General features: G+C 49.7%; 8 protein-coding genes across 8 annotated transcripts; 4 read left to right on the forward strand and 4 right to left on the reverse strand.

Annotated features, from left to right (window-relative positions):
- Positions 1 to 2,329: 2,329 nt before the first annotated feature.
- Positions 2,330 to 4,035, reverse strand: BDR25DRAFT_480 (RNA-binding domain-containing protein). Its single transcript, XM_033698633.1, has 4 exons — positions 3,683 to 4,035; positions 3,325 to 3,616; positions 2,991 to 3,269; positions 2,330 to 2,938 (listed from the first exon to the last, which is right to left on the reverse strand). Exons 1-4 carry the CDS (start codon positions 3,883 to 3,885, stop codon positions 2,606 to 2,608), a joined length of 1,107 nt encoding a protein of 368 aa, XP_033554250.1. The 5' UTR covers positions 3,886 to 4,035; the 3' UTR covers positions 2,330 to 2,605.
- A 489-nt stretch (positions 4,036 to 4,524) lies between these two features.
- BDR25DRAFT_274526 (NADPH dependent diflavin oxidoreductase-like protein 1) lies at positions 4,525 to 6,955 on the forward strand. The gene is made up of 5 exons (XM_033687414.1): positions 4,525 to 4,930; positions 4,985 to 5,160; positions 5,208 to 5,306; positions 5,389 to 6,622; positions 6,673 to 6,955. The coding sequence occupies exons 1-5, from the start codon at positions 4,787 to 4,789 to the stop codon at positions 6,907 to 6,909; spliced, it is 1,890 nt and encodes a 629-aa protein (XP_033554251.1). The 5' UTR covers positions 4,525 to 4,786; the 3' UTR covers positions 6,910 to 6,955.
- Positions 6,956 to 6,987: 32 nt separating this feature from the next.
- On the forward strand, positions 6,988 to 8,242 carry BDR25DRAFT_249355 (electron transfer flavo protein, beta subunit). The gene is made up of 2 exons (XM_033686012.1): positions 6,988 to 7,277; positions 7,410 to 8,242. The coding sequence occupies exons 1-2, from the start codon at positions 7,227 to 7,229 to the stop codon at positions 8,130 to 8,132; spliced, it is 774 nt and encodes a 257-aa protein (XP_033554252.1). The 5' UTR covers positions 6,988 to 7,226; the 3' UTR covers positions 8,133 to 8,242.
- Positions 8,243 to 8,323: 81 nt separating this feature from the next.
- On the reverse strand, positions 8,324 to 10,368 carry BDR25DRAFT_274532 (uncharacterized protein; the record flags this gene model as incomplete). Its single annotated transcript, XM_033687415.1, has 2 exons — positions 10,293 to 10,368; positions 8,324 to 10,242 (listed from the first exon to the last, which is right to left on the reverse strand). The coding sequence occupies exons 1-2, from the start codon at positions 10,333 to 10,335 to the stop codon at positions 8,324 to 8,326; spliced, it is 1,962 nt and encodes a 653-aa protein (XP_033554253.1). The 5' UTR covers positions 10,336 to 10,368.
- A 156-nt stretch (positions 10,369 to 10,524) lies between these two features.
- BDR25DRAFT_299369 (uncharacterized protein) lies at positions 10,525 to 11,611 on the forward strand. The gene is made up of 2 exons (XM_033689135.1): positions 10,525 to 11,247; positions 11,325 to 11,611. The coding sequence occupies exon 1, from the start codon at positions 10,585 to 10,587 to the stop codon at positions 11,233 to 11,235; it is 651 nt and encodes a 216-aa protein (XP_033554254.1). The 5' UTR covers positions 10,525 to 10,584; the 3' UTR covers positions 11,236 to 11,247; positions 11,325 to 11,611.
- On the reverse strand, positions 11,319 to 12,644 carry BDR25DRAFT_205777 (TPR-like protein; the record flags this gene model as incomplete). Its single annotated transcript, XM_033684466.1, has 1 exon — positions 11,319 to 12,644. One exon carries the CDS (start codon positions 12,642 to 12,644, stop codon positions 11,319 to 11,321), a length of 1,326 nt encoding a protein of 441 aa, XP_033554255.1.
- Positions 12,645 to 13,799: 1,155 nt separating this feature from the next.
- Positions 13,800 to 14,505, forward strand: BDR25DRAFT_299370 (uncharacterized protein). The gene has a single exon (XM_033689136.1). The coding sequence runs from the start codon at positions 13,879 to 13,881 to the stop codon at positions 14,362 to 14,364; it is 486 nt and encodes a 161-aa protein (XP_033554256.1). The 5' UTR covers positions 13,800 to 13,878; the 3' UTR covers positions 14,365 to 14,505.
- Positions 14,467 to 14,822, reverse strand: BDR25DRAFT_347784 (uncharacterized protein; the record flags this gene model as incomplete). Its single annotated transcript, XM_033694317.1, has 3 exons — positions 14,467 to 14,572; positions 14,605 to 14,664; positions 14,731 to 14,822. The coding sequence occupies 3 exons, from the start codon at positions 14,820 to 14,822 to the stop codon at positions 14,467 to 14,469; spliced, it is 258 nt and encodes an 85-aa protein (XP_033554257.1).
- Between the last annotated feature and the right edge of the window lie 7 nt (positions 14,823 to 14,829).

Genomic DNA, 14,829 nt, shown 5'->3' on the forward strand with positions numbered 1-14,829 from the left:
ACCCCCATTAACCCGCATTGCCTGAAATCCGAATAGACCAGTCTCAATCCGGTGCGGCTTCGAGATATCAATGACTTCAGTCACACTTGTATCGTTCTCTGTATCAGTAGCGTCGGCGGGGAATATTCCTGCAGTAGCAATGACATCGCGGATTTTTACCCGGCCGGGTCGAGTTTAAAGGGAATCGAGACAATTAAGTATCCAGGAGATATTCACATGAAAGTGCCTATGGAATATGATGTTGTATCATTCTAAATGACTTCTCATTTCACAAATATACATGCCGTTTTAGACATAATCTTGATCCAGTCCTGACAAGTTGCCATCCTTGGCTACCTTCAAAGACTGTGATCCGCATGTTCATTCAGCAAGATCTGCTCTTCTTCTAGGGCAGCATCATGATACCTAAAAGTTAGTGACGTGCCACCTCAAATATTACTTCCTCACCATTTGTCCGAGAGGGCCTGGAGCTGTAGGTAGATCCGTGCGGATTCAACTGGCTGTCTGTACGACCATTACTTGAACTTAGAAATGAATTTCCAAGATCTCTAGTAGCAATCCAATATGGCAACATACGGTTCGTCTCCAGCAACGTCCATTTACAGCAGGATAATCTGGAAAGTGGTATTCCTGTCAATGGCGGCCTCGAATCCTCCAATACGTCGGGATTCCTTGATAAGTAGTTAGATGAATAACATAACGATGAGCTCTCGTCTTCCAAATAAGAGAATCACATGCCTACCCCACACACATCCGTCAAACCGAAGAACCAGGCTTGTGACCTGGGTTTTATGGTATGCTGATTTATCGATGCGTTCTCCATTGGTGATAGGAACATAGTCTAGATGTTCCTTGTGAAGGGCTGCGATGAACACGGATCATATAATGGGGCATCTCTTCTGCAATTCCGTTGGCATCCGACGTCCTTTCCATGATATTGTGAAGAGCAATAGTGTTTATCATAGTGATATCACTCTCGATCCTAGCCAAGAGCTCCTAACGTTCTTCTTATGGGTTATCCATTTCGGCTCCATGGTTAGAGCTAATACTGCTTTCCAATACGTCTCCATGACCTTTCCGCGACGAATCATCTGGTCCGGGCAGTTTTGCAAGCAGTCCTTGACCATCCATCCGCATTTTTACGCCATCGTGGTAGCTATGTTATTAATAAGAAGATGATATTCGAACTCGTCTGAAAGTGGCGGTATCCGCGCTACTGCTCAACCATAGTTCTTGATGAGCTAACTGACAACACTCAGGCCTTGCAAAAAAAATAACACCCAAATTCAAATGCCATATATCTCTTTAGTGCTATTTCCAGCGTCATATTCGCGACTATTGCAGAACACGATGAGGGCGGATTTAATTGATCAACCCTCTTGCTGGAATTACCCAGAACACTAACAGGATACAGATATCTATGCTAAATTACCTCTCCCATTTCCCCCTCATGTTGGGTGATAGGACGCAGTAAGCTATACATTGCGACTGTGAACAGTATAAGCAGTGTCTTAAATTCGCAGGAACAATATAATCCGTTTGTTCACAGACTTGAGCCAACTCCACAGTATGTTATCACAAAACGCGGAACATAATTAGGGTGGAGTCTCTCTATTAAACGTCTCACTGGAATTCGTGAGCGGTACTAACAAATACCTGCATTTGTCTTGGAGCACAAAATGGCAGGCAGAATCGTTGTTGTTGGAGTGAGATCCTTGTTAGGGGGATTACTGGCGGATGCCTCTTCTCGAATATACTAACCTGCTGTTAAGAATTCACCCTGTGGCTCAAAGTTGCACCTAAAAGAGATTTATGATATCCATAGACGTGATATCGGAGTAGAGATAATGTATTCGAATGTCCTCTGCTGTTGTGTGGAAGAGTCGAGTCGAAGAGGGAAAGGAGGAGGGCAGTGCTAAATATAGGCTTCTGGATATAACTCTCGATCTAGATGCATCGCCCTCAATGGTCGGACTTGGCACGAAGAGATCACGATGACGAAATAACCGCGAGAAAGGGGACTCAGAACAAATTCCATTTATGAAACTCCACATAAAGGCACGCAAAGGAAGCACAAACTTTTTCTCCCATTCGCCCGGCCGTCCGTACCATTCCCAAAGAAAGCCCACCAGGCCATCCGAAAAATAAATCTTGTCACTCCGAAACCCCAAAGGAGATCTAAAAGTACAAGCGCAATTTTTCGGACAAAACCCCACCAGACACCTCTGCGATTTACAAACGGAGAGAGAAGGAGAGAAAAAGTGAGAAACCCTATTGCCCTATGGACATTTGAAATGCTAGACTAAGGCAAGATTGGATGAAAATCTTTTGGTGAGGGGAAACTAAAACGAACTTTCCAGGTAAACCGTCCTACCATACCCAGATCCTGCCGGGGCCATAAAAGGACTCCGAATTCACTTTTCCGACCATTATGCGACGACGAAGTAAACCATTGCCCAGAGATGTCTAGCAGATATGATGATAGTATGATAGGTAACTCCCAAACTTTCCATACACAGCATTACGTGAACATTACTGGGTCAAGCCAATTAAGTCAAGGCCCGAATGATCCACCCGCATGCTTTCGAGAAGCCCGGAAAGCTGTCTAAGCGGCAGCCTCGACGGTAGCAGGGGTCTCGGTAGCGGGCTCAGCCGGGGTAGCCTCCTCGCCATCAGCATGAGCTTCGGGGTGATCGTCCTCTTTTCCGGGAGAATCGATGGCGACCTTGACAGCGATTTCGCGACCCTCGATCTCCTTGCCATTCATCTCAGCGCAAGCCTTCTGCTGGAGCTCCTCCGAACCCAGAGTGACGAAACCGAAACCGCGGCCCTTGCGTGGCTCGTTGCGAGCCTGCAGCTTCTTGACCATGAATCGCGGGATAGGGCGAAGGGCGATCTTGGCGGAGGTTGGCTGGTAGTCAGTGAAGATTTCCATGAGCTGCGGACAATGTTAGTATTTAGGGAAGACTTAAGAATAAACGCGAACGTACCCTATCCTCCTTCAAGTCATACGGCAAGTTTGCAACCATGACCTTGGTCTTGGACGGAACACCATCCTCTGGCGGACCACGCTGCTTGCGCTCACGGGGGACGTGAGGCTTCTTGGCGGAGAGAGTAGTCGTTCCCTCGGCACCCTTCTCAGCTGTAAGCGCTTCGTTCGTCGTTTCGGTAAGTGGGGTGACTTGGCCAGGTACATTAGTGGGTGCACTGTCGGAAGGAGCAGTGGCCTCTCCCTCGACGTGTTCGGCGCCTTCACCGGTCTCCGTCTTCTGAACTCACGGGTTAGCAACAATCTCAGTGCCACAACTAAGAGGGATATCTTACTGAGCGTCCGCCGCGTCCAGTGCGAGCACCACGACCACGGCCGCGGCCCCGACCGCGAGTCGACGCACGACGGCGATGCTCTGTTCCACTTGCACCCTCTGCGCCGCTACCAGAGCCCTCAGCATGAGCTTCGGGGGTACGAGCGAGCTGAATAGACACCTTGCGGTCGAGAATAGCCTTGCCGTTGAGTTCGGCAATAGCACGTTCGGCCTCGGAGGGGGTTGACAGAGCAACGAATGCATATCCGACGGGGCGGGAGGTGCGTGGATTGGTGGGGATGGTGGTGGATTCGCTGTGTAAATACAAATGTTAGTCCAAATGTCCGCTAGGAAGGCGTCGTCGTGGGGGGGGTACTTACACCAAGTAGCCTTGGAAGAAGTCCTTCAACTCCCCCTCAGAGGTCGCATAAGCGAGGTTTCCGATGTAGAGTCTCCTACCCTCGGCGGCGCTAGCAATAACAGCCTCGTTCTCGGCTGCGTTGGGCTGGGTGCCAGCGGTCTCGGTGTTTTCGAGGGAGGTGGTGGCCATCTGGGCGGTAACACTATCGATAGCGGCGGACATGGTGACTTAAGTTTTTGATGTTGATGACACGAGAAAGTGAAGAGATCGTGCGAAAAGTTGAGGAAACTTTGGGCGTCCTGGTTTACCTTGATAAAGGTCGTACCTTGAACAGTGTTTGGTGAGTTGAAGGGGATGGAAATTGACAAGACCGCCTGGAGGTGGAACTTATTGACGAGAGGGAGTTGGCGTGGGTAGCTACGAGCCCGAGAGCGTGAGGGGGTGAGAAGGCTGATGGAGGCTGGTGGGTTGATCTCTGAAGTTGACTGGAGTGCAGGAAGGAAAAGGAGCAGCTGTCGCCGCTCAAAATATTTGAGGTCCGCTCGCACAGGCGCCAGCCACTAGCCCGATTAGGAATGCGAAGCGGGTTTTCTCGCCGCGAAGAAAGGGCGCCGGGGACGGGGAAATTGAGGACCCGCTTACTTTGGCAGGCAGCAGCCACAGTGAAGTGAATGTGAAAGGTTGTTTTGCGGGCTATCCTGGTCTTGGAGTGAGAGAAAATAAGAAGTCCTTTATTCACGTGCAGGAGAAATTTATGCGCTTGCTAAGATAGGGGAGCAAAATGTCATTACATAAGCGGCGTTATGCTTGCCATTTTAGTTGACCCTGCCGAGGAACCAGCATCTCGCACCTTGCGCGCCACCAAAAGCCAATCACCACGACACCGCAATGACGATGCAGCTTCACTTTCGCATCCTCGCCTCATGGAGCGCTCGGCAGCTCCAATCATGACCAGTTTTCAAAGTCGAGACACGTTCTGCTGGCGCGCCCCTCTTTCTCTGGCGGCATTAGGAAGGCGAAGGTCGAGCTGAACTATCAGCCTTGCTTTTTGCCAGGGCTGCTGGACTTCAAAATCGTATTGAAATTGCGTGCATCTGCACTGACTGACGCACATTCAACCGCCATGGGTGCTCTACCGGAGCGCAAAGCTCTGATCCTCTATGGTTCCGAAACAGGAAATGCTCAAGATGTTGCTGAGGAGCTGGGCAGGATCGCAGAGCGACTGCGGTTTGACACAGAAATCGCGGAACTGAACGCCATCACCCTTGTATGTAAAGATCGGATCGAACACCCGGCACGCTAGTCTGACTTCCGTCTTCAGGGGCGACTGCTGCAATCCTCTGTGATTCTTATTTCCATCTCTACAACTGGCCAAGGAGATCTCCCACTAAACTCTCAGATATTCTGGAAGGCACTTCGAAGCACCAGGCTTCGGCCTGGATGTTTACAGCAGGTGAAGTTTGCGTCCTTCGGTCTGGGGGACACCTCGTATTCAAAGTAAGTGGATTGTCGCATGTCCAAATACAAGCCTGACTTGAAGGAAGATTTAATTGGGCACATCGTAAGCTCTACAACCGCCTTGTCCAGCTCGGCGCCCAACCAGTATGTGACCGAGGAGAAGCAGATGAGCAGCATCCCGAAGGGTAAGTTGACGTAAGTTCTTATCGTCATGGTCCCTCGTTCATCTAAAAAGTGTTCACGTCTGACCCTCTGCTTCTACTGCAGGGTTGACGGAGCATTTTTACCTTGGTCGACAAAACTTCGTCAACGTCTAATTGAAAACTATCCCCTTCCAGATGGTGTCGAGCCTATTCCGGACGACGTACTTCTGGACCCAAAGTGGCTACTTGACTTTGACGATGGGAATGATTTCGCATCACAAACGAAAAATCCTCCAGTCGCTACCCCCTCCGTACCAAAAGCTCATAAAGAAGCTATACCACCATTGGATCTTCTCAACATTCCAGGAGGGTTTTCAGCCAAGGTCGTTTCGAACAAAAGACTCACACCTGTGTCGCATTGGCAAGATGTTCGCCACCTCATCCTCGATACCCCCGAATACCGTCCTTACATTCCGGGCGACACTGTTACCATATACCCAAAGAATTTTCCTGCTGATGTCGAAGAGTTTCTAAAAACCATGCATTGGGAGGCCATTGCAGATACCCCTCTCAAATTTACTCCATCATCCCCCAGCACCTCTACTGCTTCGCCATTACCTATCCCAAACCTACCCTTGGGTGCCGCCGTCACCCTAAGAACTCTCCTCACAAATTACCTCGACATCATTTCCATACCCCGTCGTTCCTTCTTCGCCCAACTTTCGCACTTCACGAGTGATGAATTCCATCGTGAGCGGCTGCTCGAATTCACGAATCCGGAGTACATCGATGAGCTATACGACTACACTACCCGGCCCCGACGGAGTATCTTGGAAGTTCTGCAAGAGTTCGAAAGCGTCAAGATTCCCTGGCAGCGCGTTTGCTCTCTCATTCCTGTTCTTCGGGGTAGGCAGTTCAGCATTGCGAGTGCCCAGTCTCCTTTAGCAAAAGAGGAAAAGCATACTAGGATCGAGCTCATTGTTGCTATAGTGAAGTACCGCACTGTCATGAAACGTATACGACAAGGCGTCTGTACGCGGTACGTTGCCTCACTTACGCCTGGCCAAGAAATTAGTATCACTTTCCAGCGAGGCGGTTTAGGTGTCACAAAAGCGGAAACTGAGAAACCAGTCGTAATGGTGGGACCTGGAACTGGAGTAGCGCCGATGCGGGCGTTAATCTATCAAAGAAACTACTGGCGGCAAGAACTCGAAAGAAGTTTTGATGATGCACCGAAAGATATTCTCTTTTTTGGATGTCGTAATGCTCAAGCAGATTTTTTTTTCAAGGACGATTGGGAGGCGTTAAAGACGGAAGGGGTTCCACTCGATGTTCTATCAGCATTTTCGAGAGATCAAGTAAGTTTTTACCTTTATTCATATGTATACACCATGCTGACTCTATCTAGCGACGGAAAGTCTATGTCCAAGACCTTGTTCGTCAAAATAGCGCCGTTGTCTACGATACCCTCGCGAACAAAGAGGGTGTAGTATACATATGTGGTTCTTCGGGTAAGATGCCACAGGCCGTCCGGGAAGCTCTGATAGAGGTTTTCCAAAGTCATGGAAGTCTGAGTCGGGAGGAGGCGGAAGCATATCTAGTTGGAATGGAAAAGTGTGGAAGATATAAGCAGGAGACTTGGTGAGCAGTGGCCTGACCGTTAAGACGTAGACATTAGGATCGAAAATTAGAACCCCAGAATTTGGCATAGAATCTCTGCTCCCGCACCTTCATCAACCATAATTTCTTTTCCCGCGACATGGAGGGATAATCCATTACATAAGCGATCTCTTGGCAGACGTCGGATAACGACGGCGGGGAAACTTTCCGTCGCTCCTCGGCTCTCGCAAGCTTCAATCGTCTCGCTGAATCCCACCCTTGCTCTCGCACCCACATCTCAATTGCTCCTCCATCCGCGCCACAGCATTCACGAACGAGAGATATTGGCAGTTTCAAGTCAAAATGTCTGGATTGAGAATATTGGTGCCCGTGAAGCGGGTCATTGACTATGCTGTATGCTTCTCTCACATTTACTATGGTCCAATTCGCAATACCTTAATACCCTCCTTATCTTATAATATCTACAATTTCCCCCCCAGAACCCAATCTCACAGGTTGACTATTCACTAAAATGTCACACACCAGGTCAAACCCCGTGTCAACCGCGCTCAAACCGCCGTTGAAACTGCCAGCGTCAAACACTCAATGAACCCCTTCGACGAACTATCCATCGAAGAAGCCGTCCGCCTACGCGAACGCAAACTCCCCGTCGAGGAAATTGTCGCCTTCACTGCCGGGCCCCCCAAAGCGCAAGACATCCTACGGACCGCCATGGCCATGGGCGCCGACAAAGGCATCCACGTGCAGCTCGACGAAAAAGACGCTAGTCAACAGCTCGAGCCGCTGGGCGTGGCAAAGTTACTAAAAAAAGTTGTTCAGGAGCAGAAGAGCAATCTCGTGATATTGGGGAAACAGAGTATCGATGATGATGCGGGGCAGACGGGGCAGATGCTAGCGGGGCTGTTGGACTGGCCGCAGGCGACGCAGGCGAGTAAGGTGGATATTGAGGGCGATGTGGTGACTGTGACGAGGGAGGTTGATGGGGGGGTTGAAACGCTTAAGACGAAGTTGCCGATGGTTATTACAACGGATTTGAGGTTGAATGAGCCACGGTACGCGAGCTTGCCAAATATCATGAAGGCGAAGAAGAAGCCGCTCGAGAAGAAGACATTGAGGGATTATGAGGAGAAGTTTGGGGCGAGGTTGAAGACGATTAAGGTTACGGAGCCACCGCCACGCAAAGGAGGTGTTAAGGTGGAGGATGTGGATGGGATGATTAGCAAGTTGAAGGAGTTGGGAGCGTTGTAAGGCAGGCGATGGATAACGATTGGACACGTACTGTATATATTACACTTGGATGGGATAGATTCTGACACAACAACATTGTATGGCAAGAAAATAGAGAGGGTTGCAGTCATGTGCTTATTTCTTAAGGTGGGAATGCTATCTGACGACGGCAACTATCTAACTTTATCCCAGAGGCACTAGCTGATCTTTACTCAACTCCCTTGCAACCTCCTGATCCTTTCTTCTGCCGCCCTCGCCCTCCTCTCCCTCTCCAACCTCGCCCTCACCTCCGGCGATAACCCCCTAGCCTCCTCCTCCCTCTTCTCTGCCCCTGTTTTCTCCGGCAACACCCCCAACGCTTTCCCCTTCCCAACTCTCTTCTCCATCCTCTTCGCCTCCTCCAATTCACTCTCTTTCCGCAACCTCTCAGTCTCTGCCTTCCTTCTATCCGCCTCCGCCTTTTCTTCCGCGGCTTTCTCAGACCTTTCTCTATACTCGCGCTTCTCGACTTCCAACTTTGAGAGTGCGGCCGGGATACCCGATTTCTCCCAATCCCAGACTGATTCTCCGAGTTCGGAACGCGCGACGCGGAAGGCATCTCGAGTTGCGCGGTCGCCGGCCAGACTGAAAGGAGTGCGGGCATCATCACTCATAATGGTTGGGTCGGCACCGGCTTTTGTCAGTAGGGCTAAGACAACCGGTGCCGCGTTGAGCGAGGCAGCGAGATGGAGTGGTGTCGGGGCATGGAAGTTGGATGGAATAAAAGTAAATGTGGATGGGATGTTATTGGATTTGAGGTAGTTTAGCAGAGCTGGGATTTTAGACCGCTTGATTATCGAGGTGATCTGAGAAGTGTGGAGAGCCGCTGTCTCTTCCTCTTTCGAGAGTTTTGGAGGTTTTGGAGGTTTGGATGGAGGAGGTGTAGCAGGAATGGCTGCTGACTCTGATATGTTGAGAGCAGTAAGAGCAGCCTCATCGAGGGTGCTTTGCTTCACCCGTGTGAGTTCGACGAAGGCACGCATGAGTTCGTTTTGAGTAGCTCGTCGTGTGCTGAACGGGAAACCTCGATTTCGCCCATCGTTGTTACTAAGGATCTGTCCTTCATAGGGTCCGAAAAGAGTCCGGCGGTTGGTGCTTCCTGTTGCTCGAATGAACAGGAGCTCGGCGGAATCTATCATGGTCTTCCAGCCTTTGAGTAGGTCTCGGACTTCGTTTGTAAGCGCAGCTTCATTATACCGACGCAAAGATGAGCCAGCAGAATGAGCAGCGCCCTTGGAAGCGTCGTTTGCAGATTGCGATCCACCTTGTTTTCGTCGGGTAGTGTAACGATGGAAAGTCTTATGCGCAATGACGGTTGCTGAGCGTTCATCTGCTCCAGTGTGTTTCTTGCTCATTTTGGGGGCTAGTGCTACAATCATGGCAGCGAAGTGTCCGCCACCAATCATGCAGAGGAAGTAATGTGGTCCGGTGTTTGTCCCTAGCAGAGGGATGCCACCGTCTGTCTTGACCTTTGGTGGTGGCGTTGGCGCGAATTGTTTGCTTCGGATGGTTTCGACAATGTGTGATTCCTCCTCCTGCTCGGAATCAGAGAATATGGCGCGATACACCCCTAACGACATATTCTCGGGTAGCAAAGGGGAGGTAAACCAGAATAACGGAGGCTTTCCCGACCCTCGTTGCTTCTTTTTTGATGCAAATTCGTCAAAAGCCGGATTTGATATCTTTGCTTGCTTCTTCAGCAGTGCACTCAACGTCGACTCTTGTGCCTTGTTCCCTTCCTCCTCATCCTCATCGGATTCTGAGGACTGTGATCCTGATAGGCTCTCATCTAATTCACCAATGAGCTTTTCGAAATCTGCCTCTCCTACTGGTTTCAGGCCCCTCATCTTCTGCTTCAAGTTGTAGCTATGGAGATCGGATCGGACATGATTCCGCTGCTCAACGACGGACGCAAAGGATAGACGGCAGAGGTTGCAGGAAGTGGCTTTTGTTGGAGTCCCATCGGCATTCTCAGAGTTCTCGCCAGCTTCGCTCGCGGGAGTGGATATCCTCAGCGGTGTTTCTGGGGCTGGTCGCTCGAGCTGGCTCTTGAGAGTGATTGTGGACAGGAGCTCCTCCGGGAGGTCGAACACTGTGAGGATTAACATTGGAAGAGTGAGGTTTAAGAGGGGCTATACATACCATAGAGTGGACGGTACAGAATATGGTCGCCTTTCTGCGCCATGTTGTTGGGTTTGGGCTTTTGGTTGAGATTATGCGTTAGAGGGAAGGTTATTTGTAGGTTGAAATGGAATTTGGTGGAGAGTCACAACGTCACTTGCACGAGTCAGTAGTTGGCCAAGTCGCTAAGTATTGACTCACGGCTTCGGCTTACATCCCCAAATCATTAATTACAACCCTCAAACCGTCCCAATTCATATTTCAACTCACCTCTTATTCTATCTACAAGTGACATCTTCATGAATACTTCGCAATGCCGAATGTGCTTGTCCTCTCTTTCGAAGGATTCTCATTCTCTTCCCGCCAACTCTACCAACAACTCCTCCCCAAGCTCTTGTCCAGAGCATCTGTCCATGAATCCCTCACAATCCAGGATGCACTTAACTACATTCTCACTGGATGGCCGACAGTTATACTAGTTACAGATCCGGTTATCACCTCCGAAGATGAGGATAGTCAACGACTACTCCTCGCAGTCGCTGACCTTACCAAGCATGGATGCACCACAATCCTCATGGGTTTCTTCGCGGCAGTAGTCACCGACCGGCTGAATGTCATCTTCAAGGAGTATTTTGATCTTCGTTGGCGCGTGGCTGAATACACAAGCCAGGACACGAGCTTGCTTACACCTGACGAAAATCTGATCCGGACTTCAAGTCTAGTACCATCCTTCTACCCTAAGGCACTCTTCCTTGGTAGAGTACCTGCCGCCCAAACGATTTACGTTGGCTCCTCCGGAAACTCAATGACGGCGTATGCTGCTTATGCTAGAGTTGGACTCGGCAAACTTGGCTATGTCGGAGATGTAAATTTTGGGGAGGAACCAGAGCGCTTAATTCTGGCAATGTGTCATTTAGATCGGCCAGAGGATTCCCTTCAAACCACAGAAGACATGGAGTCTTGATCAGTATCGAAGGTAATGCCGTCTAAAGGCCTATCATTAATTCGGAGGTCTACTATGCCTGTGGATGCATCTTTACTGATTGGCTACAGTTCGGAGATGTTCGGCGTTTCCGCATCCCTTCCTCCTATCCCAGATTGCAGAGCCAAGTCAGCTACTGCAATTCTGTCAAAGATTGGGTGGCCAGGATCGAGGGAGTTGTGAAGGCCGTGTGTAGCATTCAGGAGGACGTTTCTGGCTTCTTGACCTCGAACTTGAGGTTCCAGTGAGATTGCATATTCTACTGATGCCAGTAAGGTACGCGGATGGTTCTTGCCTAAAGCCTCCTCGCTCGTCATCCACAATGATTGGAAAAATTCTTTAGCTTCCTCTCCGTTGTATAAGTCCCGAAGAACGCATCCGTAATCGTATCGTACCTCGAGGGGGAATATGCTACCCTTCCCAAAGATCCTTTCAAGCTCAGTCAGGACCGTTCTAAGGATTCGCTCAGCTTCATGTAGTCTGCCATGTGCTTGCAAGATTCGTGCCAATGTACTCTGACTTCGAAGCAGGGTCGGGTGAGCATGATCCAAAATGATTCCGCGATTTAGGACTGCTCGCTCGGCTGCTTCCAAAGCCTCATGTATTCTGCCCTGCTGAAGTAATACAAGAGCAAGACTATCGAGAGTATGCATTACTCTTGGGTGATCTCTCCCAAATACTCTTTCTGCTTGAGACAGAACCTTCCGAAGCAATCCCTCCGCCTCTTCAGCTCGACCAACATCGTAAAGCTGAATACCAAGGTTACTTCCACTGAGTAAGGTCCATGGATGGTAGGCACCGTGCGTTCGAAGTCCCGTAGAGTAGCATCGCTGGTTTATTTCCACACTTTCTTTCAACTTCCCCATGTCGCTCAAAACAATAGCGAGATTGCTATAATTCATAAGCGTATCCGGATGCTCGAATCCTGCTTCGGCTTCTCGGATTGCTATCAGGTCGCGGTAGATTCTCTCTGCCTCTTCAAATTTGTTCCGCCGTCGAAGCACGAATGCCAGGTTGTTCCGACTAAGCAAATAGTTGAATCGGAGCTCTGGCGAGTCTTTCGCCCTCGCAATCACCTCGCGATACCGTTTCTCTGATTCCTCGTATTTTACTTGATCAGAGAGTACTTCTGCAATGTTGATAAGATTGCGGATTCTATTTGGCGTATCGCCAGTCTGTCGTGCCGCGTGTGCCTCTTCCACTTCGCGGAACATAATTTCGGCCTCTCTGAATCGGCTCTGACAACCCAATAGCTCTCCTTTACGTCCCTTCATATCTAAAATGAGGGGATCTTGCGGATCTGTACTCTGGGTCTGCCAGTCCAAGGCTCGTTGGAGCAATCTCTCAGCATCACTGAATTTGCCGAAATTCTCCAGAAATCTCGAGGCCATCGCGGTAGCACCGGCAAGTTGGTTGAGGTTTTCATGCCGAAGGTACGGTTGGATGGATTCGTGTATATTTTCCTCCATGACGGCTAGATGAGAGAAGGCGGCCTGCACTTCCTCGGCAGAGAACCAGCGCGCTGGTTCAAAAAGCGCTCCTAAGATGCTTGCTTGTAAAAGACATTGTTGGTATCGCTCTTCATTTGTGGCTCGCATTTGAATCCAGTCTTTGACCAGCGGGTGAAGTGAGACATGAACGATACCTTGCGAATCTTTGAACTGGGCTTCAATCAGTGAAAGGTCACACAACTCAACCAATGCGTCTTGGAATCGATCCTGGCTCCACATGCCCCCATCAGTAAACGTCTCCATCCATTGTGGGCAGACTTCCGTTTCGTGTCTGGCCTCCCAGAATTCCGCGAACATGGACCCAGAGATATCAGCGTTGTGAAAAAAACCCAGGAGTGATAGGAACGATGAGTATTCCTCCGCAAACTCACTCTCTTCCACAAATCTCTCGAATGACAACTCCCAAGTGGTAAACACACTAAGCGACACCTCTCGATCGTCTTCATCTTGTTTTCTGCGATATTCCCATACCTTCGGCGTGCTCTTTAGGATGTCTTTCTTCCGTCTTTTGTAGTGATCAACGAAGTTCTCTAACGGCAGTGTTCTCTTCCGCTTGTTGATGTATGCTGCGGCTTGATCTAACGCCAAGGGATGATAGCCCAGTCTATGAACAATCTGCTTTACATGCTCGATGGTGTCAGGCGTTCTTTCACATGTGCTTCGATGAAAGAATAGATCGAGAGATTCTGCCTCTGGCATTCCGGGCAATGCAATGGATGCGCCATACCGGCAGACATCAAGGTGGCGTGTCGTGAAGAGAACATGGCCTCCGTTTCCAGGGGGAAGGAAATCCATTGCATTCGGAAAGCCGACTGGATCGTCGTGATTATCCAGCACAAGCAGCCAAGGTTGAATTCGGGTCTCCAACGACTGTTTAACATACGCGATGCTTTGATCGCTGTTATCGAAAATGCGACCAGGAGGTTTGATAGCTTCCGCAATCGCTTCGAAACTCCGTCGCAATTGAATCTCCGACGCAGCATCCACCCAGAAGATCCCGGAATAATACTTATTCTCATGCCAACGACGACAATACTCCAGCGCTGTTTGTGTCTTTCCTTGGCCGCCCATAGCCTGCAGCACCACAACCGGAGAATCTTGGAATTTAGCATTCATGTCCAAAATAACATTCTCCCTTCCCACAAACCTTGACACGCTCCTCCTCGGGACTTCAAAAAAAGCCTCCTTCCTTTCGTCTTCCATCACACTCGCGACAAGCGTGACTTCATCCGAGTCTATCTTCTTCAAACTTTCCGCTCTCGGAAGCACATGGTGCAACGTCAAAACCTCCACACACCTCCTCATCTCTTTCTCAATCCTCTCCACCTCCTTTTCCTTCCGCAAACTCGCAATCGCCTTAAAACTCCCCGCCCTCCAAGAATCATCTTCCGCAGGTAAGGTCTCATCCAAAATTGCATTTAACTCCTCTACCTGCTTCCTACAACTCTTTATCACCTGCTCGAGCGCGATTTTCGATCCAGGCGAAATGTGCACGTTAGTGGAATTACATATCTTTAAGTCTTCGATGAGCAAGGGAAGCCGGATACTGATGCCGCGGAATACCTTCGGGACTTCGCCACGCGCTTGTTGGAATTCGTAGAGGCGGGCAGCGACTTTGCTGCCGAAGTCGATGAATTGGACTATATTGCCAGCGAGACCGATGGCGGAGATGGGATCCATTTTACATGTTTTTCGGACCGGATTATGGAAAGAGAGACGGGCTGTCGACGTGATGGTGATATGTGGAATTCAGACGAAAGGGCGAGGTGACGAAGAGAGAAATGAGAGTTTGACATTGAAGCTGAAGGCTGAAGTCTGCACTGCACTGCTAGCGCATCACACTGCCATCGTCACAGCCACAATGGGAGCAAGGGAAAATGGGATGCCTGAGGTGGACAATCTCTTCACGTGCAATGCTCAATTCGGCTTATTACTGGCCGAGAATTGCTTATTCTAGATTTGAAACTTTGACTTTGGCTCCTTGACATTCGCATTCGCACAAGTACCGCAATGTGGAATGCCACTAGGTTCCGGCTGTCGACTTGAAGTGCCGATCATAGGCCAA

Source organism: Lindgomyces ingoldianus (genome assembly GCF_010093535.1).
Source record: "Lindgomyces ingoldianus strain ATCC 200398 unplaced genomic scaffold BDR25scaffold_1, whole genome shotgun sequence".
Lineage (NCBI taxonomy): Eukaryota > Fungi > Ascomycota > Dothideomycetes > Pleosporales > Lindgomycetaceae > Lindgomyces > Lindgomyces ingoldianus.